This window comes from Desmodus rotundus, chromosome X (genome assembly GCF_022682495.2).
Source record: "Desmodus rotundus isolate HL8 chromosome X, HLdesRot8A.1, whole genome shotgun sequence".
NCBI classification, from domain to species: Eukaryota; Metazoa; Chordata; class Mammalia; order Chiroptera; family Phyllostomidae; genus Desmodus; species Desmodus rotundus.
Genome location: NC_071400.1, coordinates 86,793,785 through 86,821,225, shown reverse-complemented (window position 1 = coordinate 86,821,225; position 27,441 = coordinate 86,793,785). Strand labels below are relative to the sequence as shown.

Genomic DNA, 27,441 nt, shown 5'->3' with positions numbered 1-27,441 from the left:
GTCAGTGAAGGGATTGAATCAAGCATTTATCTTGACTTTTGAACATATACTGTACCTTAGCTAACCAAATAGTTGGTATGGGGGAGTTTCTCTTCACAGGTTTCCAGCCAGTAAATGATGAAGAAAAAGTTGACCATTAGACACTTGCAATCCCTAGTGAAATAAAGGATTTAGACACTGATCACCAGTGGCTGCTAATGTCACTAAGACAGACAGAAGCATCCATAATGTGCCTATGCCTTGTGGTAGAAGTAATCAGTAGTACTGCTAATGTATTCTTGCCAAAAAATTGTACCTGAGTTTGAGCGAACCTTTAGATTTAAATGTGAATTTGTAGGCAGTACAAAAACAAAGGAACATGTTAAATGACATGGTGGTAAAGGCAGCAGAATCCATACTATGGGGGCACTCTACAGGACAAATGACCCAGTCTCTTCAACAAATACATTGCAGGGGAATAATAGGGTGTGTGTGTGTGTGTGGGTGGGGTTTACCTATAGTTTTATTAGCCACTTGCAAAGTATGGGCCTTATTTGGTAAATAAAATTAAAATAGTTGGGAAAACATGACAATTTGAATCCTGCCTGGGTATTTAATGATTTTAAGGAATTACTGTTAACCATATTAGCTGAAATGATTGTATTACAGTTTTAAAATTTTTTATTTTTTAAAGTGGGGTGAGATTTTTGCCCTCAATGCCTGGGGACATTATTGGTAGTCACAACTTCGGGATGGGAGGGGCGGGGGGCAGTGCCATTGGCAGTCAGAGATGCTGCCGTAAACATTGCCCAGTGCATGGGACAGTCCCCACAGCGAAGAATTATTTGGCCTAAGATGTCCATGGTGTCAAGGTTGAGAAGTACATGCTGAAATATTCCTGCATAAAATGATAGGTCTGGGCTTGGCTTCAAAATAATCTGGGGGGGAGGCAGGAAGTGGATAGGGGTATAGATGAGTTGATAATTGAAGCTGGATGATGGGCATATGAGGGGTGACTTTATTCTATTTTTTATTTGTTTAAATGCTCTCCTAATAAAAAGTTGGAAATATCCATATGTAGTAAAGTCTGTATCTTTTAATATTCTTGGTGGTTTTGTCGAAAATGCAGAATATGTAGTAGGTGTTTGATAAGTCATTTGTTTTTCCTCCTTTGCAGATTATTGCTGTGGCAGCTTTGGTTCATCACAGCTTTGCATTAGATAAAGCACCACCACAGCCTCCCTTTCAGTCACACTTCTGTGGTATGTATTTTTTTTTACCCAGTTTACTAATGGCTTGATTTTAGTCTTGCTTATTTTTTTCCCCAGCTGTTAGATCAGTAACTTGTGTTTTTAAATGTTTTCAGGAGTAGTGAGTGTTTTATTGGATTGGTTGCCTCTTGTTCAGCTGGTTTGTTTCCTTCTAAGAGAAATCAGGAGGCAGTTTGGTACCTTTTTTCTGTTCTAGTGGTTAGTCTATTGGGATGGAGTAGTTTTTTCCTGGGTTAACTATTCATGATGTCATTACAAAAGCCCATCATAAGAGCCTGGCCAAAGTTTTCTGTGATGAGGGAAGATGCCAAGGAATAAAGGAATGTTTCCCTATTTGGGAGGCGTTACAGTAATATCAGATAGCTGTGGGGTTGTGCTATGTGTAAAATTCAGTGGGTGAAACAATCCCACAGATTTTGCATGCCCAGAGTCAGCCTCCAAGGACCATTCTGGCACATTCCATGATAACAACTTAGCCAGTTAAGTAACCACTTTTTTTTTTAAAGGCATAATGCAATTTGATCCTGGATTTTTTCCTAGCGGAGAAACACATGAATTGGGGTAGCACCTCCTATTTAGTCTCTTGAGGAGTGTTAGCAGAGTGGGACTGGGGAAACAAGCACAGAAGAAAGTATGCTATTATTATTGTAGGGTATACCCTTTTTTACTAGTTTTATTGAGGAATAATTGACATACCTCATTGTGTAAGTTTAAGCTGTGCAGCATGAGGTTTGATTTCTATATATTGTGAAATGAATACCAAAAATTTACCCTTTAAGTGAGGTGGAATACATGGGGAAAAAATGGTGAGAATAACCTGGAAAATATGTGGAAGAGAGTAATTGTTAGCTTGTTAGCTTATCCCAATATACGTTTACTGAACCTCCTCTGTGTCTGTCACTTTGTGGACAGCTGTTATGAATGGCGAGGAACTTATAGCATGGTAAGGGAAGCTTTGGTTACCTTTACTTTTCCAGCTTTGTGAAGGTTGTTCTGAGTTTCTCCATTGTATGCTGGTTGTAGCTTAACAATGGTGGTGGGGCATTTCCTTTGGGAAAGGCTGATAAACATCCTCCATTTTGACTTAGATGGACAGCAAATGTTTTATCTAAGCAGGTTTTTTTAAAATTTTTATTGTTATTCAATTACAGCTGTATGCCCTTTCTCCCCATCCCTCCACCCCACCCCAGCTGAACCCACCTCCCTCCCCCACCTCCACCCTCCCCCTTGATTTGGTCCATGTGTCCTTTATAGTAGTTCCTGTAATCCCCTCTTCCCACTGTCCCCACCCCACTCCCCCCTGGCTATTGTTAGATTGTTCTTAACTTCAATGTCTCTGGTTATATTTTTAACAATTGTAGGGAGTTACAGTTCTGTGTTTGGCTGTATTTTTTAGATTTAATCTTTTAAACTTACAAAAATTGAGATAGTCATATAACATTGTATTAGTTTCAGGTGTACAACGTAATGATTTGATATTTGTATATGTTGTGAAATCACCACAGTAAGTCTAGTTAACATTTGTCATCATGCATAGTTAGAAATTTTTTTTCTTGTGATGAACACTTTTAAGATCTAATCTCTTAATAACTTTCTAATATGCAGTATATAATAGTATTATTAGAACTATAGTCACCAAGCTGTACGTTACATCACCATGACTGACTGACTTTATAACTGGAAGTTTGTACATTCTGATTCCCTTCTGTCATTTCACCCACCTCCCCACCCCCTCCTCTGGCAACCACCAATCTGTTCCCTGTATCTGTGAGCTCAGTTTCTTTTTGTTTTTAGATTCCACATATAAGTGGAATACGGTATTTGTCTTTCTCTGTCTGACTTATTTTACTTGATGTAATGCCCTCAAGGTCCATCCATGTTGTTACAAACGTCAAGATTTCTTTTTATGGCTGAATAATTCAGTGTGTGTATGTGTGTGTGTATGCACGCACACACACACACATTTTCTTTATCCACTCATCTATCGGTGGACCCTTAGGGTGCTTCCATGTCTTGCCTATTGTAAATAATGCTGTAATGAACATCGGAGTGTATATGTCCTTTTCAGTCATTGTTTCCATTTTCTTTAGATAAATACCCAGAAGTAGAATTGCTGGATGATAATTTAGTTCTATTTTTAATTTTTTGAGGAATCTCCATTCTGTTTTCCATAATGTCTGCACAGATTTACATTCCCTCCAACAGTGCATGAGAGATGCCTTTTCCCCACATCCTTGCTAACACTTGTTACTTCTTATCTTTTTTATAATAATCATTCTGACAGGTGTGAAGTGATGTCATTGTGGTTTTGATTTGTGTTTCCCTGTTAATTAGTTGTGTTGAGCACCTTTTCATGTACCTGTTGGCCACCTGTATGTCCTCTTTGGAGAAATGTCGATGCATATCCACTGCCCAGTTTTAATTGGATTGTTTGGTTTCATTTGGTGTTGAGTTGTATTAGTTCTTTATATATTTTGGTTATTAACTCCCTGTCAGATATTTGATTGCCAAATATGTTCTCCCATCTGGTAAATAGCCTTGTCATTTTGTTGATTGTTTCCTTCACGGTGCAGAAGCTTTTTTAGTTTGATGTTGTCCTGCTTGTTTATTTTTGCTTCTTATGCCTTTGCTTTTGGTGTGAAATCCAACAAATTATCACCAAGACTGATGTCAAGGAGCTTACTGACCTATGTTTTCTTCTAGGGGTTTTATGGTTTCAGGTCTTATGTTCAAGTCTTGAAACCGTTTTGAGTTAGTTTTTGTGTATGGTGCACGATAGTAGTCCAGTTTCATTCTTATGCATGTACCTGTCCCGTGTTCCCAGCACCACTTCTTCTTGGCTCCTTTGTCATGAATAAATTGACTTTTTATATGCATATATATGTATGCATGTTTATTTCTGCATGTTCCATTCCGTTCTGTTGATCTGTGTGTTTGTTTTTATGCCAGTACCATACTATTTTGATAACCGTGGCTTTGCAATACAGTTGAAACCAGGTAGGGTTATGCTTCCTGTTTTATTCTTTTTCAAGAGTGCATTGGCAATTGGGGGTCTTTAGTGGTTCCATACAAATTTTAGGATTATTTGTTTTGGCTATTCTTTTGCAGTCCAACAACATGACCAGTGGAAGTACTTGATTCTCTTAATTCTTCAGAGAATGGGGGGAATTTATATTTAAGACAGTTTCTATTTGGAAACATTCAGTATATATGTACTTGAAATTGGCTAAGATGTGTGTTGGAATCTTTATTTTTCCCTTCTTACAGTTGTGTCTAAACCAAAGGACTGTATTTTTCCATATGCTTTTGGTGAAGACATAAAGAAAAAGGTAAAGAACTCATTATTTATTTCTCTTAAATATGAAGCATCTGTTTAGATTGAGAAAAAGAAGAAGGTGTGGATTAATGGAAACATTTTTATGTTAATTGATTGGCTCTATTCTTGCTATATTGGAGTGTGACATTAATCCATTAAAATGTATTAGAAATGTAAAACTAGAAAAATTACTTAGCAATGTTTAAATGTTTCACCACCTGAAAATAGTGGGATTCTACAGTGTATGAATAGGTGGATAGGCTCAAACTCTCCTTTAGATAGCTCAATAGGAAGCTTTTCCAAAAAGCACGATCATGTGATTACTGTTTTGGGAAACTAGGGGTTAGGCCTCCATATCCCGCCCCAGCCCGGCTTAAAGGGAGCCAAGTGAATGCTGTGGATATTAAAGGGGACATGTATTGGAAAGGATGTTGTGGGCTTGTCCCGATTGATCAGTGATCTCTAAACCCTCAGTATGCCCCACGAAGAAGCTCACTCCCAGTATATTCCATGGGTTCTTAATAAAATGAGTGGGGGTGGGTTGGTGAATTGGATAATGTAGTGATTTTTTTTTTTTCTCAAAAGTCAATGTATTCAGTGTAAAGGATTTCTTTTTGAGGGAGTATGTGGTTTCTTTTATGAACTGACGGTGCTGGTAAATATGTAGGTTTGTTTTGTTTTTTTAATGTTCTTACTTGACAAAATTAAAAGTTAGCAACCTTGTCAGGTTCTACTTATTTTAAATCAGCTTGAGAAGTCCAGTAGAATGGTGGTGCTTTTAGACCAGGCTGTTATTTGTGAAGTGCCCTGAATTACCTATCCAAGTAGAATTACCTAGGAAAATTCATTCCATTAGAGTCAAACTGATGTTTTTTAGCCAAGCTAGTTATAGAAAATATATAGTCATCAACTTCCATTTTAGAAGAGTCTCAGTAAATAAAAGGAGAGTCTTTTGAACACCTGGTTTTGTAGTTAGTAATCCAAGTGCCAGCCTTTTGTGTGAAGATAGGCTTTATTTATATTTAAGACACTTGTAATTCTGAAATGTATGTTCGCTTTTACACTAGTTTCTTATTTATAGATTCTTACACCACCATTTGATATTAACTTATACAATCCTTGGACCTTCTTTATGTGGTAAATACATGAAGAGTGAAGTCTACCAGGGATTATATAAGGAAGTAGGTAATGCCCTTGATAGGTACTCTGATTTATATGTATAAAATGTGTCCAGATGCACAAGCCTGACCCTGTGGAGGGACGTTTCTGCACTTGGTAGTGCTCAATACTTAAATTTTTTCTTCATTGACACTATTCTTTACTAGCTCCTCAGAGACCTTATGTAAGTAAGGCAAAACCTAGAGGCAGGAATTTCATTGTTGCATTTAGTTTTGACCTGTATGGTTTCTTTTAACCCTAAGAAATCTTACCCTGCTTGAACAAGGAGCCAAGGTATAGTACTTGAGAGTAAAGAGTAAGTGACTGGTCTGTTTTTATCTAACAGAAAGTGAAGGTTGAGATTGCCGCAACAGAAAGAACACTGCTAGGTTTTTTCCTTGCAAAAGTTCACAAAATTGATCCTGATATCATTGTGGTAAGTAGAGGTTGATCCATGGCGTGGGGAAGCTCCTCAGTCCTTAGTTCTTTTCATGGTGACTGAACTGGTACTTTTTGAGCAGCAAAGAATCTTTTCAGAGTGAACGAACCCTATGGACTGGTGGGCATCGCTGTCCTTGCTGCTGACAGAAAGGAGGAAAAAATCCCACCCCACTGCAAGATAGTATTTTTCTCTAACAGAAAGGCAACTCGTGAATTCTTATCGAAGTTTATGCTACTCCAGTTATTTGCACTTAGAGAGACCACCAGCTTGTAAGCTGATGAGTGTGGGTCAGCTGTAGATTTCTCCAGAATTTTGGCTTAGTGGCCCAGCTCTATAGCAATCCCAGGATTTTCAGTTTATGAGCTCAGTGGATCTCTTTGGTACATTTCTTTGAGAGCTCAGGGTTAGGAATCTGTTTGTTTGTTTGTTTGTTTGTTTTCTCTTTAACAGGGTGTACTTCCACAAGATAGCAAGGTAATAATTCAATGAGTTGTTTTCATTTTTTTTTTACTTTTAATTTTTATTTTGTATTGGTTTTAGGTGTACAGCTTAGTGGTTAGACAGTCATATAGTTTACATAGTGTTCCCTTCGATGTTTTTGTACCTACCCGGCACCATACATAGTTATTGCACTATTATTGACTGTATTTCCTATGCTGTACTTACATCCCCGTGACTATTTTGTAACTACCAATTTCTGCTTAAATACTTTCAACCTCTTACCCAGTCCCCAACCCTCCTCCCCTCTGGCAACCACTGGTTTGCTGTGTGTTTATGAGTCTGTTTCAGTTTTGTTTGTTTATTTTGTTCTTTAGACTCCACATATAAGTGAAATCCTATGGTATTTCTTTTTCTCTGACTGATTTCACTGAGCATAATACCCTCTAGGTCTATCCATTGCTGTCTTTTTTTTTTCTGGGTTTGGGAGGAAAGTAATATATGTATGCCTGTATTTGAAATGTGCTATTGGTAATTTGGTTACATTGAAGCCTTGCAAACATGTTTGCCATGTATTTCTCTGCATTCATTTTTGCTGTTGGATTCCTTTCCTGACAGTGGTGTAGCCAAAGTACTGAGAGCCTGTAGGTTATTCCAATGTCTCTGCACACACTTCCCTTAGGGTACAGGTGGCAAATGCAAGGCTCCACCTTGTTTTATCTGGCCCAACACCTTGTTTCTATCTGGTGGCAGCGGGGAGGTCCTTGCCCCTAGTTAAGGGGCAGTTACATTTATACAGTCCTAAACTTACATTTGGCCCTTTGAAGGCAACCACCAGGCTGATGTGGCCCCCTGTGAAAATGAGTTTGACACCCCTGCCATCGGGTATTTCAGGACCTCTGTTGAAAGTGCCAGGAAGATTCTGTTCACAGCGCCCTACTCTGGTGCTCTGGCTTAGCACTAGACCCTCACTGTCTCCACTAGTAGTCTCTCTCTTGGGCCCCTAGGAAATGTCATGGTGCTTAGGGTAGCTGGTCTGCCGTAGGATATTAGAGCCAAGTCTGTGAGTGAGAATCCAAACTGATGTAGGAGAGAATCCTGACGTGGGTTTGAGTCCCTGATCCCAGGCATGATAATTTGAAAGTGAGACATCCTCATGTCCGTTAGGTGTCTTAATAGACAAAACTGCCATAAATATATAGCAGTGTATATTTGTAATTAAAATTAATAACAGGTAAATCTATTTACTGATCTGATTTATTGTAAACTTTATCTAGTTTTTTAAATAAGCATAGGCAGTGAATTGTATATTATTCACATGATGGAAATGATCATTATTGACATGGAAAATTTGGTTATATTTTTGAGATATTTTCTACTTGGTATAGTCTCGTGTCCTTGTTTTTTACAAGTTTCTTATTTGAACTGTTGAGCGGTATTGTTTAGTTTCTTTGTTGCACATTGATTAAGAGTCTAAGTCCGTAGTATTTGAACTCAGTTCTTTAGGAAAAAACCGCATGCAGTTCTGAGTTTTCTAGGAGTATATGTGTAAACGTCACACAGTACAAACAAGATTCTTGGTTTTTAAGGAAGTAAAATGGAATTGTTTGAATACAGCTTTTACTGATCATAGAAAAAGTGTGGACATTAGAGTTTGCATTTGTCTCTGAGCAATGAGGCATGAGCTGCAAATTAAGACATGATATGAACCTTGCATCAATCAGGATGAGATAAAGTATATTCCAGCAGTCCACTGAGCAGCCTTTTGAATGTCAAGGGTAATGAATGCTGCTGCTGAGTAAATTCCTGAAGAAGAAAATCCCAGTCGGAGGTAAGCTCACGATGCCTTCAATTAGAGACCAGAAAAAGAAAGGACAAAGAAATTCTGTGGATATGAAGATAAATCCTCTGATTTGTGTTTGATATGTTATTGGCTGCCTTCTTTTTCCGACTAGGGTCATAATATTTACGGGTTTGAACTGGAAGTGTTACTGCAGAGAATTAATGTTTGCAAAGTTCCTTACTGGTCCAAGATAGGTCGACTGAAGCGATCCAATATGCCAAAGCTTGGGGTAATAATAATTTTCAAAATCTTGCTTTTTTCTTTGACTTTTTATATGCTTTGAGTAGGAATTGGTTGTCTTGTGATAGATAGGACATTTTAACTTGGGCACTAAACATCTTTTCCTTTGAATCCAACATTTTATTGGTAAAAGCCACTGGTAGTTTTGAAAATTATCTGTTGGAATGTAGAGAGAGCACATATATGTTACCTCCACTTCAGTGGTACCAAAGCATTAGCCCTTAGAGTGGAGTTGCTGGGCTCAGAAATCATTGATTGTGATCATTCGGCAAGGCGATGGGAAGGAACAATGAGAGGGAGCTGACAACTGAATGCATAAGAAGGCAATGGGGTATGTGCGTTCTGTGTTAGTTACCTCTCACAGGGGTAACAGAACTTGTTCAGAATCATAGAGCTAGTCAGGGAAAGAACTGAGGTTTTTGCACGCAGTCCCGTCTGACCCTTTTAAAGCCCATGTGCTTTCATTCTACCTGCTTGCTTCACTTAGGGAGATTTTGGTGGTTTTGTATGAAGCACCTTTATTTCCTAAACCTGATACTGCTCAATGCTTGAAATCTTGTTTTACTTAAAGTCTATAAATAAAACGGGCATGTTGTCTTATCAGAACCTAGGAATCTGTACCTTTTATAATGCTCTCCAGAGGATTCTGCTGCTATAGATTAGAATTGGGGCCACTGTTCTTGCTTCTTATTCATATCTTTGAGGTGATAGAGCACTTAATTAACACTTAATGCCAAAGCTTGGGGTAATAATAATTTTCAAAATCTTGCTTTTTTCTTATTAACACTTAATCAGAACACTTGCTTAAATTAACTCCTTATCCTCTTCAAGGTTTTTTTTAATATAGCATCTTCTTGGTGAGGTTTGCCCTGACCACCCCATTTAAGATGAAGCTCCCCCAAATCCCTTGCTCCCCTCACCCTGCTCTCCTTTTTCACTTTTCTGTATACTTGTTACCCCTAAAACTCTCTATATGTTGTTTATGATATCTATTTTTAATTGTATATTTCAAGTGAGATTGGGAATCTTTTCTGTTTTGCTCACTGCTATATCTGAGTACCTAGAAAAGTGTCACTGCAAACTATTTGATTGGTGGCTGCATGAATGGAAGAATGGGAGTTTAATCATTGTAATTTTGGGGCTAGCTTCAAAGCAAGTTAGCACAAAGTGTTCTCCGTGTCTGCTTTTCCATGGGGTTTTCTTTTTGTCCTCCCCTTGTAGGGCAGGAGTGGATTTGGTGAAAGAAATGCTACCTGTGGCCGAATGGTCTGTGATGTGGAAATTTCGGCTAAGGAATTAATTCGTTGTAAAAGCTACCATATGTCTGAACTCGTTCAAAAGATTCTGAAAACTGAAAGGGCTGTAATCCCAATGGAAAATATACGAAATATGTACAGGTATGATCCCAGATGCTTTAGAATTTGTCTTAAAATTAGCAAAAGCAAGACGCCAGCACCATCCTTGGGAGCATGTGGTGCCATGGAGGGGAAAGTTGTCTTCATGTTACCATCTCCGTTACTTTGATAATAATTTGAACTGTTTTGCCTTTGGAATTATTCTAATTCGATCAGTTTATCTCTTATCTCCCTTCACTTAACACCGTCTTGATGTCTTCGAAGTGCATTTTGGAAATTGATGGGATATTTATGTTTCCACCCTTAATTCACGAATTCAGGAATTAGTGGAAATATTTTAGAAATATAAAAACTGAGAAATTGTTAAGTTATTTAGAGATAATGCTCAATTGTTTCTTTCTTCCAGTTTTATTCAGGTAAAATTGACACAAAATGTATATATTTAAGGTGTATAACTTGTTTTATATACACGTGCTGTGTGAATTATTCACTGCAGTCAAGCTAATTAACTTACCTGTCACCTCGCAGTTACTTTTTTTGTGTGGTGAGACCATTTAAGACTTACTGTCTTAGCACATTTTAAGTATACGATCCAATATTGTTAACTGTAGTCACATTGCTATACATCAGATATCTAGTACTTATTTTCTGTGACTGACACTTGGCGCTTGATTATTTCTTAAATAAGGTTTCTTCTACCCTTCTCTTCACTCCTTGTTTTCTGACCATACCTCCCAAGTCCTTGGACTGCTTCTCTTTCTGACTGCGCTGCTTCTCTAGGAGATCTCATCAGGTCTCAGAAATTTCAATTCCATGTGGGTGCTGATGCCTCCCACCTGCATACCTTCAGCTTAGACCTCTCCCCTGAAGTCCAGACTGCTGTGTCCACCTGCCTGTTCTACTTGGTATCTAATATGAACCTCCATCTTAACTTGAGCTCCTGATCTTTTCCGCTAGGTTCCTCTTGTGGTCTTTCCTTTAGTTATGGTTACTCTTTCTTTTTCCATACTGCTGGATACCTCCTAAGTCATCCTTGGCTCCAAACCTCTAAGGTATTCATGATTCCTTTCTCTGATATCTCACATTCTTTCCATCAGGTAATTCTGACAGCTGTATCTTCAAAATATGTCTAGATCTGGCCACTTCTTTTCTCTTCCATTGAACCCACCCTGGTCCAAGCCACTACCCTTCTTTCCCCTGGCTAACTGGGTGTTATATTATTAGCCTTCTCACTGGTCTCCTTGCTTTTGCCCTTGACACTTTACTTTCTGTTCTCAACGTCAGAACTAGACTACCCTGCTAATGTTAAGTCAGAGATGGCACTCTGCTCAAAATCTTCCAGTGACTTTCTATTTCAGAGTAAAAACCAAAGTCCTTACTTACAAGGTCCTGTGCAGTGTGTCTCTCTGCCGTTAACTCTGTCCTTATCTTCTGTTTTCTCTGTCATTCTCTCTCTTTCAGCCATTTGGTCGCCTTCCTGGTCTTAGAACTTCCAGATGTGCACTCAACTCAGGGCCTTTGAATGTGCCGTTTTGTCTGCCTGCAGTGCTCTTCCCTCGGATGCCCAGTTATTCTCAGTGAACTCTCTCTGGTTCCCTAACTGAAAATTCAGTCTCTTCTCCTGATAATATTCTGTTTACTTCTTAATTTTTTTCTTTCTAACTTAGCATTATATCACATACCATGTATTTAATTTGTTATTTATACTCTGTCTTCCCCATGAGGACAGAAGCCCCCTGAGGACAGGACACCTGGCACACAGGAGGCATGCGGCACATATTTACTAGATGGAATGAATGAAAGGATTCAGGTGGTTTTCAGGTTGTAGTTAACACGTAACTTTATCTTTTTTTGCGATTTGGAGAAAGGCGCTGATGGCATGAGTGAATTACTAGTTTTATACCGACCTTATTTTAAATTATTTCCAAAGCCAAGGTGACGTTGCTCTGGTCACCTGTACCAAAAGTTTTTGTCATATTTCATGAAGTTCTGATTATAGTCATTGTTTCTTTTAATTACTTGATTCTGTTTCATTCTTTCTTTTCTGTACAGTGAACCTTCTCATCTGTTGTACCTGTTGGAACACACCTGGAAAGATGCCAGGTTCATTTTGCAGATCATGTGTGAGCTAAATGTTCTTCCATTAGCATTGCAGATCACTAACATCGCTGGGAACATTATGGTAAATTTAACTTAGAGAGGGGGAAAAGCATTTCCTGTTGAATTCAGTGTTTGCTTGGGGTAGTTGTTACATGATAATGAGTCTAAATGCATCCTTATAAAATGAGTAACTTGTATTCTGAAAGCCGGGCTTCTTTTGTAAAATGAAGAACTGGTTGGGAGAAGGGGAGTAAAACCAGGTGCAGTATGTGGAAATTTGGGTGAACACAAGGATCATCTCTAACATCTGGATGTGTTTCATTTGTGGAATGGTCCATTTGGGAGTAAAGAAATAGCCCAAGTTGTCAGTATTTTAGGCTCTCTTTGTCTCCTTTTAACTATAATGCTTAGAGAAAATGCCAGAAATAATTTAGTACCCTAAAAAAAAACCAGCCCTTGTTAAGAGGAATGATTTTGAAGCAGGTGCTATGATTAAATTTACCAAGTCAAAGTTACTCTTGTTTGTTGTGATTTTGAGCTCAAATTTCAAAAAAGAAATTCTGTTTAATAGTCTAGGACGCTGATGGGTGGACGAGCTGAGCGTAATGAGTTCTTGTTGCTTCATGCATTTTATGAAAACAACTATATTGTGCCCGACAAGCAGATTTTCAGGAAGCCTCAGCAAAAACTGGTTGGTCTAAAATTGTATGGTGTTTTGCCTTTTCTTATCCCCTCCTTTTATTACCTTATAGGTTTTTGTTTGTTTGTTTGTTTGTTTTGCTGTGATAACATCTACTGACAAAATAATTAACCCACTGTATATTGTAGAAACTGAGTCAAGTTTATTCTGTTGTGTTTGTGTGGTCATTTCCTCCTCCACTTTTTCTCTGTACAGATAAAAATTATGAAATAGGAGCCTGGCTGGTATGGCTCAGTGGATTGAGCAGTGGCCTGTGAAACAAGGGGTCACTGGTTCAATTCCCAGTCAGGACACATGCCTGGGTTGCAGGCCAGGTCCCCAGTGGGGAGCACGTGAGAGGCAGCCACACACTGATGTTTCTCTCCCTCTCTTTCTCCTTCCCTCCCTCTCTCTAAAAATAAATAAAATCTTTTAAAAAACTATGAAATAGGAAATTGTTTGAGGGCAACATTAGGCCTCTGATGGTTGACCATACATAGAAAGTGTTTTGCCACCTTAGCCCTACCCAAAGTTACATGCCAGTTATATCTTTTATTTCCTTAAACCCGTGAGCCTTTATTTTTGTGTTGCATTGTTGCATTTTTACATAGTAGTAGTATTAAGGTCACCACAGTCGGGTTTCTACAGTGGCCTCCATCACAATGGAACTAAAACTTAGCTGCTGTTCCATTGGCGCTGGTAGCAATTGTTGCAGAATGGGAATTTAATGTTAAAATGATTCAGGTTCTTGTATTTGCTTGTTTTATGTACATTACCACAATTGGTAGAGGGACTGTTACCTTGAGAAATTTGACTTCTGCTGCAGCATAGAATGTTGACGATTAACTACTTGGGAATAAATTTTCAGTGTGGACATACTTAATTATTTATTTTATGCTCACCCAAGGACATTTTTTCATTGCTTTTTTAGGGAGAGAGGGGAAGGAGGGGGGCGGGGGAGAGCGAGAGCGAGAGACACATAGATGTGAGAGAGAAACAGTAATTGCCTTCTCATACGTGCCCCAATCAGGAACGGAACCTGTAACCTTACGGTCTACAGGGATGTCACTCCAGTGTACTGAGCCACACTGGCCAGGGCTGGACTTACTTATTTTAAGGTGTCCATATTAATAATGAGAATAATGTTAATATCTATATAAAATAATTTTGTATTTTTACATCATGAATATTAATGAATTTAAGGGGACTCTTCTACAATCCCAATTTTTACATAATATGAAGAGTTGTATTTCTGGTATCCATTCATTTAAAAAAAGTGAGGTTCTATGAATTCAGAAATATTGTAAAGTAAAATTTGCATATTTATTAGCATTGCAATATAGTATTTGTTTTGGTAACTACTGTGCTTGGCATTCATTTAGCTTCATGAACAAATTATAATAACAGTCTTTCCCCACAGGTAGGACCATTAACTAAAAGTAAAGAATGTTTGTTAAACTGTATACTGCATTTGGACAAGGGAGGGGATCATAAAACTTCTTAATTAGATGATTAGTTGATGGTTGGTGAAGTTGTCTTTGCATTTGATATTAGGGAGATGAAGATGAAGACATTGATGGAGATGCCAATAAATACAAGAAAGGACGTAAAAAAGCAGCTTATGCTGGAGGCTTGGTATTGGATCCTAAAGTTGGTAAGGTTGGGCATTGAACTGGCTTGCCCTGGTATTAAGGAGTTTCTTAATGCAAAGCTAGGCTTGAGAAACTGGAAGGCCTGACTTATAGGTTAGCAAATAGGTCTCAAATAACATTGTTTTATATTGGACGGCAAAATCAAAAAGTTTAGACAGTAACCACCAAACTGAACATCTGTTAGAACAGGAGAATAACTTTCTGTTTATGAATAGCAAAGAAGATGTTTTGTGGTACACAGAGTAGAAAATCTTTTTTTTAGCATCTTAGTCATTTTTAAGTGTACAGATGAGTGGTGTTAAGCATACTCACATTGCTGTGCAGGAATTAATGTGAATTTTATCAAGTAACTTGAACTCTTGAGTAGGAGACATTTTAAATTAATCAATTGTAATGAAACAGATCAGTAGTCCAGTTGTCCTTTGGTGTTAGTTAGATCCAGGCTTGAATTCTGGCTATATAACCTTGGGCTTCCCATTTAACCTCTATAAGCCTTAGTTTCCTCTTCTGTAAAATAGAGATAAGAATAATAAAGATATTAATATCTACTATTATTATTATTAATAGATATTAATATCTTTAATATCTAGAGATTTAAAGAGTAAAAGTGATTGTTTAGTATAGTGCCCAGTACAGAGTAGCTTTTAATATGTTTATTGTTATAATTATTGTCTTATTAGTGGACATTTACTTTTATTCAGTTTCTTCTTAAGGTGAAGAAAACTCTTTGTAAATGTCCTAGAGAAGTATAGTAGCTTTCTGTTCACCCTTTGCAAGTAAAAAGGGTGGATCGTTCCACTGCTGACATAGGCATCTCTTATCTGATTGTAGCACTTTGTGTACAGGTAAATGGACTGCTCATTTTGTTCTTTGAAAATTTGTAAAAAAAAAAATATATATATATATAGATAACCACTCATTGGTAGAGCTTGCTAAATATTTTTGGAGCAAAGGTGGGAGGGAATGTGCTTGCTTGAAGGAGAATTTAACTTTTTTTTTTTTGAAATAAATGTGTCTATAGTAATAGATACGGGAAGCTGTTTGCCTGTCATAATGGTGCCCTTTGGGAACTTCTGGGGAAGGAGCCAGTTGCAGCTGGTTTCAAGGCAAGAGAGGATCTCTTTTTGTGACCTGAGTTTTCACTCTAATTCCTGTCATTTTTGTAGAGTGGTAGGGCCAACTCCTTTTTACCTTTCATCTATCTCAGAGCTCTGGATAGTATATTTTTTCTAATATACTTCAGCATTTAGTGCTTGTAATGTAATGTTTTTGGTAAATCTGTTTTTTTTTAAAGACTTTATAATGTGGCTTTTTTATTGCAGGTTTTTATGATAAGTTCATTTTGCTTCTGGACTTCAACAGTTTATATCCTTCAATCATTCAAGAATTCAACATTTGTTTTACAACAGTGCAGAGACTTGCTTCAGAGGTGCAGAGAGATACAGAGGTTGGTGTTCAACTGAGAGCTCCTGAAACTGAGATTAAAAGTAGTACTTAGCCCTGGCTGGTGTGGCTCAGTGGATTGAGTGTCGGACTGTGAAGGAAAGGGTCACCAGTTCGATTCCCAGTCAGGGCATATGCATGGGTTGTGGGCCAGGTCCCCATTGGGGGTGGGGGTGAGAGGCAACCACACATTGATGTTTCTCTCCCTCTCTTTCTCCTTCCCTTCCCCTCTCTCTAAAAATAAATAAATAAAATATTTAAAAAAAAAAAAGCAGTACTTAAAGAAGAGAACCAAAGGGGTTAGCATTTAGTTTTCTCTCCTAAAAGGTACATTATGTCCTTTCTTGGTGGTCAGAAAAGGGGGAGGGTTGGATAGAAGGAAACTCAAAGTAGTTTTGTGCCTTTTTTATTCAACAGTTTTATTGAGATGTAATTGACATACCATACAATTCACACATTTGAAGTGTACAATTTAATGGCTGTTAGTGTATTCACAGAGTTTGTAACCTTCACCACAGTTTATATTAGGACATTTTCATTACTCCCCAAAGAGACCCCCTGCCTTTTACTGGTGACTTCCCTCGCTCCCTTCACCCCTCCCAGGTCCAGGCAACCACCAGTCTTTCTGCCTCTGTGGATTTGTGTATTTTAGACATTTCATATAAATAGAATCATGTGATCTTTTGTGTGTGGCTTATTTCACTGAGGACACAATTTTCAAGATTTATCTGTGTAAAATCTTGAAAGCATTAGTATTTCATTCCTTTTCATTGCTGAATATTTCATTGTATGGAAGTATATCACATTTGTTTATTTTAGAATCATCTTGTCAATTTATGCAGAAATAGCTGCTGGGATTTTGATAGGAATTGTATTGCATCTATAGATCAGTTTGGGGAATATTATCATCTTAACAATGTTGAGTCTTCCCATCCATGAAAATTGGGTCTTTTCATTTATTTCGGTATTTAATGTCTTTGAATGATTTTATCTAGTTTTCCGTGTACAATTCTTACACTTCTTAAAATTGAATTTATTCCTAAATATTTCATCCTTTTTGGTGTTACAAATTCACTGTCTTGATTTCTTTTTTATATTGTTCATTGCCAGTGTATAGAAAAATAACTGATTTTTGTGTGTTCATCGTGTATCCTGCAACCTTGCTGAGCTCATTCATTAGTACTAGCAGTTTTGTGGGTTCCTGAGGATTTTCTGCAGACAGAGTCATGTCATCTGTGAACAAAGATTGTTTTAATTCTTCTTTCCTATCTGGATGCCTTATATTTCTTTTCCTTGCCTAACTGCCCTAACTAGAATCTCCAGTACAATGTTAAATAGAAGTGCAAGAGTGGGCACCCATGGCTTGCTGCTGCTCTTGGGTGACAGCATACAGTCTTTCACCATTAAGAATGATGCTAGCTATGGGTTTTCCATAGATGTCCTTTATCAGGTTAAGGAAGCTCCCTTCTGTTCCTAGCTTATTCTAGTCTATTGAGTGTTTTTATCACAAAAGGGTGTTGTACCAACCTGCATTTCTGGGATAAATCCCACTTGGTCTTGGTGATATATGATCTTTTTTCTGTGTTGCTGGATTCAACTTATTAATATTTTGCTGAGGAGTTTTTTGTCTGGATTCATAAGGGCTGCTGGTGTGTAGTTGTCTTTTCTTGTGTCTTTGGTTTTAGTATTAGGGTAATATTGGCCTGATAGAACGAGTTGGGCAGTGTTCCCTCCTTTCCTTTCCTTTTCCTTCCCTTCCCCATTTCCCGTTTCCCTCCTTTCCCCTTCCTTTCCCCTCCTTTCCCCTTCCTTTCCCCTCCTTTCCCCTCCTGTCCTTTCCCTTCCCTCTTCCTCTTCTTTTTTTAAGGTCTTGTTTGTGAGGGATTTGTATTAATTATTTAACTATTTTGTAGAATTCACCAGTGAAAATTATCTGGTCTTAACACTTCTCTTTTTATGATTACTAATTCAATCTCTTGTTTGCAGATTTTCTTATCTGTCTATTTATTTATTATTGTTGTTCAATTACAGTTGTCCCCATTTCCTCCCCACTACTCTCCCCTCCCCTACCCAGTTTTCTTTTTGTCCTTGAGTCAGTTTTAGTTGTGTGTGTCTTTGTAGGAATTTCTCCATTTCATGTAGGTTATCTAATTTGTTGGTATAAAATTGTTTATGGTATTCCTTTATAATCATTATTACTTCTTTAAGGTCAGTAGTGATGTCCCTCTTTTATTCCTGATTTTAGTAATTTGAGTGTTCTTTTTATCTTTGTCACTATAGTCAAAAGTTTGTTAATTTTATTGGTCTTTTGAAAGAAGCACCTTTAGTTTCCTTGATTTTTCTATTGCTTCTTAGTTCTCTGTTTCGTGTATTTCTGCTGTAATCTTTATTCTTTTCTCTGCCTTATTTGGTTTAGTTTGCCCTTCTTTTTCTAGTTGCTTAAGGTAGAAGTTTAGATGATTGATTTCAGATCTTCTCTTGCAATAGACATATTTACAATGATAAATTTTCCTACAAGCACCGCCTTAGCTTCATCCATGAGTTTGGTGTGTCAGTCCCCTCTCCCATATGTCAACCATTGACCTGACTTCTATCACCATAGCTTCAGTTTGCCTGTTCCAGAACTTCATGTAAATGGAGTGATACAATATGTACTCTTTTGTGTCTGGCTTTTTTGCTTAACATAAAGTTTTTGAGATTCATCCATGTTGTTGGATTATCAGTAGTTCTTTCCTTTCTACTGCTGAAGAATATCCCACACTTTATTCTCTTCAGATGAGCATTTGGATTGCCTTCAGGTTTTGGCTATTATTAATAAAGCTACTGTGAGTATTCTTGTACAGACCTTTTTGTGGATGTGTGCTTTCATTGGAGGGGGTCAGTGTCTAGGGAGTGAATGTGCTGGTTTGTATAGGAAGTGTATGTTTAATTTGAAAGGAACCTGTCAATTGTTTTCCCAACTAGTTGTGCCATTTTACACTCCTACCAGCCTTGTGTGCGAGTTCTTCCCCATCATCTTCAGCACTTGGTATTTTCCATCTTTTATATTTTTCCTTGCTTAATGATTCTACTCACTAAACAACCTTTTTAAAAGGATCTTTTTGAATTCTCTCACATGGATTTTAATTTAACCAGTGATCATTCAGTCAACACTTTTATGTAGGGCTTAATAGTTTATATATAAAGCTTATACAATTGACTTTCAGTAGGGAAATTGGTTAGATTTGATTCTGTAGCCGTAAAACATAAAAAATATAAAGTAACATACTTTCTTTGTATATTGTTTTTCTCTGCTTCTTTGTACATGTGGCAGAAGATGTCTGTTTGCTTCTTAGCTCCTGAATTTCCATGTCTTTTAGTTTCACCCACATGCTTGGGAGCTGGTTTTCAGTCCCAGTTCCATATTCTCAGCAGAGAGAATCTTATAAGCTTGTCTAGCCCGCCTGGTCCCATCAGCTGTGACCACAGGAGTGGGTTCATGGAGTACAAACATGGCTACTAAGGATGGGCCTTTCTATGGGGCAAGAGGATAATTTTACAGAGATGGTATTAGGTAGACATCCCCAAAAGGTAGGGACTGCATTTAATTAATGATATATCCTGGGCTCTGTCCTGCAACCGTGTCAGCACTGTGATTATTAACATGATCTAGCACTCCCTCTTCCCCCGCTGCTGTTTTATGTGAGCTTTCCAGTTTGGATTCTGGATATATAATAGAATCATTTCAGAGTTGGGAGGGACCTTAGAGGTCATCTATGAAATACTATACACGAGGCAGTTTATACGTTCCATCCCATTTTTCTGTGCAGTCATTTGGTCTTCAGAACAGCCAGTGCCACGCCGCTAGTGGTGGTAGAGCTGGCCATGGATTATAAATTTCCTGACTGCAAATGCTTTCGGTTTACTTTTTATATAACCTCCATAGTTGCTGTAAATAAATTGGAATGTATACCAAGATCTTTTTAAGAGGTTTTTTTTTTACCATCATTTGCTATATTGGAAAACAATAAGTCCCTGCTACTATTGTAAGGTTGTTCATTGGAAGGTATTGATCTTTATAAAATTAGATATTTTGTAAAAAGCCGAGTTATCAAGTGGCATTGACTTGACATACTTTAAGCCAGGAGGTTTATTTTTAATTCTGAATCCTTGAAAGGGCAAATGTGTCTGGCTTTTCTTTGCAGTCTGTTAATAGAACTAATGGAGGCTTGAGAAAAATGGTCTAATGCTTTCCCTGCTGTACATTTTAATACAAGAAGACTGACTGCTGGTTGCTTTTCTAAAATGTTGCAATTCTTCTACTGGTTACCAAGCAATTTATAGATAAAAGGTACTACATATATGCTAAGGAATATATACAGCGGAGGGAAAAAGTAGATTTACAGTTGTTTGTATGGAAAATAATACAATAGTTAATAAATAATAATACAAGAATAATCTGTTTTATACACTTGCACCTGTAGACCTACTTTTGCCCACCCCTGTATGTGTTAATATTTAGAAATGTCACGACCTATTTAAATGTGTTCCCAATTTCTAAAAGAAATTTGCTGATTTAATATTTAGAGGGGTTTTTTTTAGTCTAAAACATTTATAGTAATTGCTATGATTTTCCATAGAAATCACAGCATTTTGTTTGGTAGTATACATGACTTCAAACAGTAGTTTAGTTGCTGGGTTTTTTTTTTTTTTTTTTAATCCTGGAGGTCCCTCTTTTAGTGTTTTTATTTTAAAAACAGTTTTCCCAAACATGTTTCTCCCCAATCTTGTTGAAGAGAAGAAAGGAGCATGTGTAAAAATTCACCCCTTTAAATGACATCTACATTTGTCATTACCTAGAGGGGTAGGAGATACTGGGCAGTATTGGCTTGGTCTGCAACCTACTCTGCTCTGTCTTTACCACCCATGCATTTTAGGCCTTTACTGTACAAGAAAGTAGTTTTTCAAGATGTGATCATGAGGTAAAGCTCCCACAAAATATTTAAAAGATTTATTTTGTGAAAGTTTGATTTGTCTGAAATTTCTGTTGTGTTCATCAGGATGAAGAACAAGAACAGATCCCTGAGCTGCCAGATCCTGACTTAGAAATGGGCATTTTGCCCAGAGAGATCCGGAAACTGGTAGAGCGGAGAAAACAAGTCAAACAACTAATGAAGCAGCACGATTTAAATCCAGACCTTGTTCTTCAGGTATAACTTCACTAAGAGACATCTGAGTGAGTCTCATCTTTTAGAATTTGATTATCTGGCAATGATTTAAACATGCTGCTGTGGGCAAATGCACGAGTACCTATTATATTTGTGGGTAGGAAACCATTCAAAAACACAAGAGTGCGTCAAAATAGAAGGTGCCTCTATTTGCAAAGCTGTTGTTTGTGCAAGATTCTTCTAACTCCAGGAGCTTTGGGGATTGCGTTTACTCGCTTCTAGGAAGTCAGGGAATCTAGGAAGTCAGGGAATCGTGGCTCTGTGAGGACAGGTTGGGTGTGTTCTTTTTTTTTTTCCCCCAGAGATATTGAGGGTTTCTCCTTCTTACTGGTCATTTAGAAAGACATCTAATGTAATGCTTAAGCACTTGCAAATATTATTGTTTGTCTTTTGTCCTTGTGTGGCCTGCAGTATGACATTCGACAGAAGGCTTTGAAGCTCACGGCAAACAGTATGTATGGCTGCCTGGGATTTTCCTACAGCAGATTTTACGCCAAACCACTGGCTGCTTTGGTGACATACAAAGGAAGGGAGGTAAATGTTGTAACATTCACATCTCTAAAAATGAGTGTCCTTAACTATATGTGTTATAATGTGGGAGAATCCAGCTTGTTGCTTAGTTATACAGCTTTAAGAACCCCATTTTCTAGGACAAATTTGAGAGAGATGGGCTTTTAGATAATGATCCATTCATTCATCCCTTAAGTAAGTGTGTGTGTGTATGTGTATTTATTGAGTATCTACTATGTGCCAGACATTGTTGTAGGCACTGGGGGTAGAGTGTCGTGCAAAACATAAAAGTTTCCTATATCCTGAGGCTCACATTCTACCAGGGCAGGGGGTGTAGAGGTGCATGTGGTGGGGACTTGGGGTGGGGACAGGATAGTTTCGGAAAATAGACTATAAATAAGTGAATAAATAAATACAAAAAATAACTAAGAGAATATGATAGAAGGAAATGCTGTGCAGATAGTAAAACAAGGTGGTGGTAGGTTAGTTAAGATGGCTAGTTTAGATTGGTTGGGAAGGCTTCTTTAGGAGGTAACAAGAAGGAGACCTAAGTGACATCAGACAACTGGTTTTTTTACTGTTGTATTAGGTCAGAGTTGGGGGGGGGAATCAAGGAGGATGCCTCTATTTTTGTCTTAGAGCTGGTTAGCTAGTGGACCCTTTTCCTAAAATGGAGAAATCTAGAAGAGAGAGATTAAGAGTTCTGTCTTGCTGTGTTACCTTTGAGATTTGCAAAGATCTCTAGGGTATGCACTGAGTTATTTGCTTTAGAAGGATGGGCCAGATAACAACAGATTTGACACTGTAAGCTCCATCTGCTTTAGCTCCATCTGCTTTAGCACTGTTAAAGCATCTGCTTTAGCAAATGGGTTTTTCCTAATTTGTAAAAGAATAGTTACATTAAACATTATTAATTCCCTTTAACTCTTAATGAGCTATTGATTCCTGTCACTGGGTTTAAAACTATTAGTCTTAAGAAGGTAGTTAGTGGCTGTGGGCAGAATGCTTGTGTTGGGAGTCTGGACTCAGAATTCTCTAGAGCAGGGTTTGGCAAACTATGGCCTGTGGGCCAGCCTGCCATCTAATTTTTTAAATAAAATTTTATTGGATCACAGCCACACTCATTCGTTTACGTATTGCCTATGGCTGCTTTTGCGTTACATCAGTAGAGCTGAGTAGTCAAGATAGAGACTTGCATGGTCCGCCAAGCCTGAAGTATTTACTTTCTGGCCCTTCTGAGCAAAATAAGTTTGCTGACCCTGCTTCAGAGTCTAGATCTGCACTGTCTGATAGAACTTTGAGATGATGAAAACGTTCTCCATCTTCTGCACTGTCCGGTACAATAGCTGCCAGGCACAAGTGGCTAGTAGCACGTGCTTTCGGGCTAGTGCCACCTGGGTGAGGAACTGGAGTTTGAGTTTTACTTAATTATAATTATAATAAATTTAACTGAATTGCCATGTGTGGCTAGTGGCTACTAGAGTGGGTAGTGCAGATCTAGCTGGCATGAAACAAACAGGATGTTCAGAGCTGCTCCTCAGTTGGCATCCCTCTCTCAAAGACTTGTCTTAGGGCCTGGGGAGGAAGGGCACAACATGTATTGGACAGCCGCAACATGTGAGAAGTTTTCGGATGCATTATTTCATTCAAACCCACAAGGTTCCACTGATACAGGTGATAATGTTTTGATTTTGCATATGAGAAAGATCAGCTCTAAGAGGTGCGGTCTAATAAGTGACTGTTTTGAATTAGAATGCGTATCTTCCTGATTGTAAGGCTTTCACTATATGAGGGTTGTCTGCCCCATCTCAGGACGTCTCTCAGACTGTGCTTCCGCTTTGTATTCTGTGTCGTATTCCTGGAAGATCATCTTTTTTGATACTGATCTCAAGACACAGATCTTTTTTAAGTGAGAAGATAATGTGTTTTAGGGCTAGTTGAAGTGAGGAAAGGATGTTTTCAGTTTCTTAAGCTAAGTTTATTTTAAAATTATTTAAATTTTCTTTCCGTATATGTATCCAGTGGCTTTGATAGAACACCATCTTATTTTTGTATTAGGAAATGCACTCACTATGCCCCAACTGGGTGATAATACATGGGTTGACTATTGAGATTGGATCAAGGTTACTCTTAAGTTTCTCACGAGAGGCAATAGTTGACAATTTACTCCCTTGGAGGGTGCCTCTTGCTGTTGGGAAATCCCTGTTGTTACATTTTCTGCATTGGCTCAGAAATCCACAAGCTTAAAAGGGCACTGTTGATAATGATAAGCCCCAAATTTGTCCAGTGATCTCCCCTACTCTCCTAATCCATTGTACTTTATGGGCAATATTTTCATTTAGCTGGATTTTAAACTCAGTTTTTATTTTTCCGGTGTATAAAACGTAACAATAACAAATCTTAATAAATGAACTATAAAAAATCCTGCTTTCCCCACTTAAAAAAAAAACCCAAAGAATTTCAGAGAAATCTAGAAATAAGTAGATGTGATTTAAATTCTTGGTTTCTATTTCCCCCTTTACTTTTTCCCCTTCGCTCCTTCCCACAAATTATTAACACAGCTGTGGAAAGTGGACCTTTAAAGTCATGTTAGGTTAATGAGAAATAATAGTGATACAGTTGCTCCCTGGAAATCTTATTCTAGAAGATTCAAAGCCACTTACAGAGATTATTTCCTAAAATAGAAAAGGTTGCTAAAATGTTGGTAATAATTATTATCACTGGCAGAATGAACGTTCTATGTGATAATCTGTCTTTGGGTTTACTAGTGTTTTCTATATATGCTCAGGCCTTTGTGATTTCAAGCATCCTTTGATTATGAGAGAAGTAGGAAGAGTGATGTGTAAAATGAGAGTCAGTTGGCTGAGATTTTGGAACACTTGTAATTTTATCAGACTAGTCTTTTTGTAATAAGATGGAGGGACAAAATAATGTATACCTTGAAGAGCCTGTAAGTTGTTTCTTTTTAAAGTCCTTGTAGGATAAATTAGATTAAGGTTCAAGTGGAAATTAATGAGAAGGAAACCTAGTAGCATGTAATCTGAAAAGATTATAAAATTTTGCATTTGAATATGGATTAATACACAGTCTGGGGAGGCCTTGGAATGCCGCTCCCTCTTTATTTTTAAGTCTCGCTTGTGTGTGTTCAGATTTGTCAGAATCATGCAGCTTTGGCTCTGGTGACCTAATAATTTCTGTAATCAAATGTATTATGGCTGCTAGAGTGTTCAGAGTAATTACTAATTGTACTTTTAAAAACAGGCTTACAATAAAGATGCTCACAGTTGTGTCAAGTGGACATCAATATTGTCTTTTCCTAGGTGCGATCTTTCACACTTAAAGTGTTCTGTGATTTTTGATTTAGTTAATGGTTAATGAAATTGTATGAGGGACCTGACAGTGTGCAAGTTACTTAAAAAAAAAAAAAAAATGAGGTAGATGTTTCCAGAGAAGTAACGTGGAAATTTAGTTTACAAGACACTCAAAAGTGGATCTGTGTAAATACCATCTGTCTTTGTGTGTGTTCTCAATATATGTATAGAGAGGCACAAAAAAGATACTGGGCAAGTTGGTAGCACTAAATGGACGTGTATTTTGAACCACATTTTGAAACCACCCCAAAAAACGGACTCAGTTGTCGTGACTGGTGTCGTAATTGAAGTGATTGTTCACTAGATGGCGATAGATACCCTGCGATCATTAATCAATTAAGGGCTTTATTCTGTGAACAATAGTGAAGGCCATTTAATGACACAAATCTGCCCAGATTTTTGACTATTATTAATTTTGAAACTGTTAATAAAGGCTAACACTGGACCAAAGGATTGGAATGGTCTAAACTATTTAGTGTTTAAAATAATAATGGTTTTTGAATCATAAGTTTAATTGGTTAAGAACAATCATTTAATGTATCAAAACAAGCCAATTCTTCTATCAAATAGCGAAATTCACACTTCTGGCCACGGGGCTATAAAAACGACTCCTTTAGTCACAGTATCCGTGTAATCTAAAGAGAATTGAAATGATTTTGATATATAATTTTGCCTCTTTGACTTTGTGAGGGTTTTTTTGAGGGAGTTTAAACTTACTCTATACTTACAAGCATACTTATTGCATAATCCTTAGTGTAATGGTAATATTTGTCTTTATGGAATAATTAGTACTTATTGACATTGCTATTGTTTTGTTTCTGCACTCTGTTATTTCTGTGCCCTTGAGAAAAAGACTTACGGTCTGGATTTGTGATTGTGCCTTAAAGCGAACGTATGCATTAATGTTTGGGTGTAGAGCCCATGCGTTTTTATTTTCTCTCCCAGGAGGCTGAAAGGAGTCTTTTGCTAGCCTGCCTGCCAACCAGTTGTAGACTGCCTAGCTTTTAGTTGTGTACAGCTGAATACATTGGAAACGGTATTCTTGTTTAGAAAACGTATCTTAATCATGGCATGAACGCATTGCAGCTTGGGCAGGCCTTCCTGGGAGTCTCTTGGCGATGTGCTATTACCTATCAGGGGCCCTTGGTAATGGCCCTGCGACAGGGAGAGGGCTGGACTTCAGCCTTTGTTGGGGTTGGAGGCAAAAGAGACCGAGTGAAGATGAAGAATCTTGTAAGTGTTAAGGGTGTCTTTCATCTTTATCTGGAACTAACCCAAATTTTCACTTTTCCAACCTTTTTTCTTAAAAAACCTAGTGTTTTTTTAAAAAAATTAAATGCAATAAAGTATTATAGAGACAACTAAAGGCCCTTTTCTCCCCACACTCGGTCATTTCTTTCTCCTCTTCCTCAGAGATAACTGCTCTCTCAGGGCTGATTTTGTCCTGCTGCTCATCGTTGTTCGCTTTTACAATATACGTGCGCCTATACCTGTGGTGCATTGAAAGTTTTCACCATTTCTGTGTCGTGCTATATACATTCTGTTTGCAGTTTGCCAGCAACAAAAAGTAGGGGGAAAACCCTACTCTGCATACCACATTTGAAGAATATCTGTGTTGATACACTTTTAGAATTGATTTCTTCATGTTATCTGTTGTATAATATTTCAGTGAATGAATGTAGCTCAGTGTATTTGTATTCTGCAATTGTCCACATTTTTAGGTTTCCAAATTTTCACTTGTTTTCCTTTTTCGCTGTTAGCAACATGTGCAAGAGACTCTCTGGTGTGTTACTAGGCGTGGACTTTGCACATCCACAGGAAGTATAGCATTGATGAGAGCCATCCTTTGATTTATCAGGGGAAGTTACTTCTTTCAAATGGCTAAATTCATACGTTTGGCCATGTGGCCTATACTATTTATATAGTATATAGTATTTATGGCCATAATTACTTCGTGTTCACATTCTTCTTAGCCCTTGGTATTATCGGAATTTTTATTTTTTGCCATTCTCATGACTATGAAATGGTGTCTCATTGTGATTTTCATTTACATTCCCCTAAGTATCAGTTAAGTTGAGCATCTTTTCACGTGTTTTAACTCTTCGGTTTTCTTGTGTGAGTTGCCTGTATGCGTACACATGTCCTATTTCATTGGGTTGTATGTCTCAGTATTTCTTCTTAGATATTCAAAGTTTAATCCTTTCTTGGTCGTTTGTGTTGCAAATATCTTGTAATCTGTGGCCTATCCTTTGACTCTCTTTTTGGTCTTCCATTATGCAGAAGTTTTTTTATTGTAATGCCAAATATTTGATTTTTCCCTCCTGTACACTATGTTTTTTTTTTTTTTTTCCTTACTAAATCTTTCCCTCCTCCAGTGATATAGACATTCTCTCTTATTTTCTTCTAAAAGTTGCAAAGTTTGTTTGGCCTTTCTCAT

General features: G+C 37.7%; 1 protein-coding gene and 1 non-coding gene across 5 annotated transcripts in view; both read left to right on the top strand.

Annotated features, from left to right (window-relative positions):
• POLA1 (DNA polymerase alpha 1, catalytic subunit) overlaps positions 1-27,441 on the top strand; it is a 299,926-nt gene that overhangs the window by 33,328 nt on the left and 239,157 nt on the right. For 2 of the 4 annotated variants that reach the window (XM_053917485.1, XM_024569966.3), the window contains exons 16-26: positions 1,157-1,241; positions 4,518-4,579; positions 6,071-6,160; positions 8,560-8,676; positions 9,909-10,084; positions 12,095-12,224; positions 12,714-12,833; positions 14,376-14,475; positions 15,796-15,920; positions 20,956-21,105; positions 21,535-21,657. In XM_053917485.1, the coding sequence (XP_053773460.1) occupies positions 1,157-1,241; positions 4,518-4,579; positions 6,071-6,160; positions 8,560-8,676; positions 9,909-10,084; positions 12,095-12,224; positions 12,714-12,833; positions 14,376-14,475; positions 15,796-15,920; positions 20,956-21,105; positions 21,535-21,657 (1,278 nt within the window). The remainder of the gene's footprint in view (positions 1-1,156; positions 1,242-4,517; positions 4,580-6,070; positions 6,161-8,559; positions 8,677-9,908; positions 10,085-12,094; positions 12,225-12,713; positions 12,834-14,375; positions 14,476-15,795; positions 15,921-20,955; positions 21,106-21,534; positions 21,658-27,441) is intronic. The other 2 variants (XM_053917486.1, XM_053917487.2) reach the window with 2 other exon arrangements.
• LOC112313426 (small Cajal body-specific RNA 24) lies at positions 15,154-15,283 on the top strand. The gene has a single exon (XR_002975698.2). It is a non-coding gene; the product is annotated as a small Cajal body-specific RNA 24 (non-coding RNA).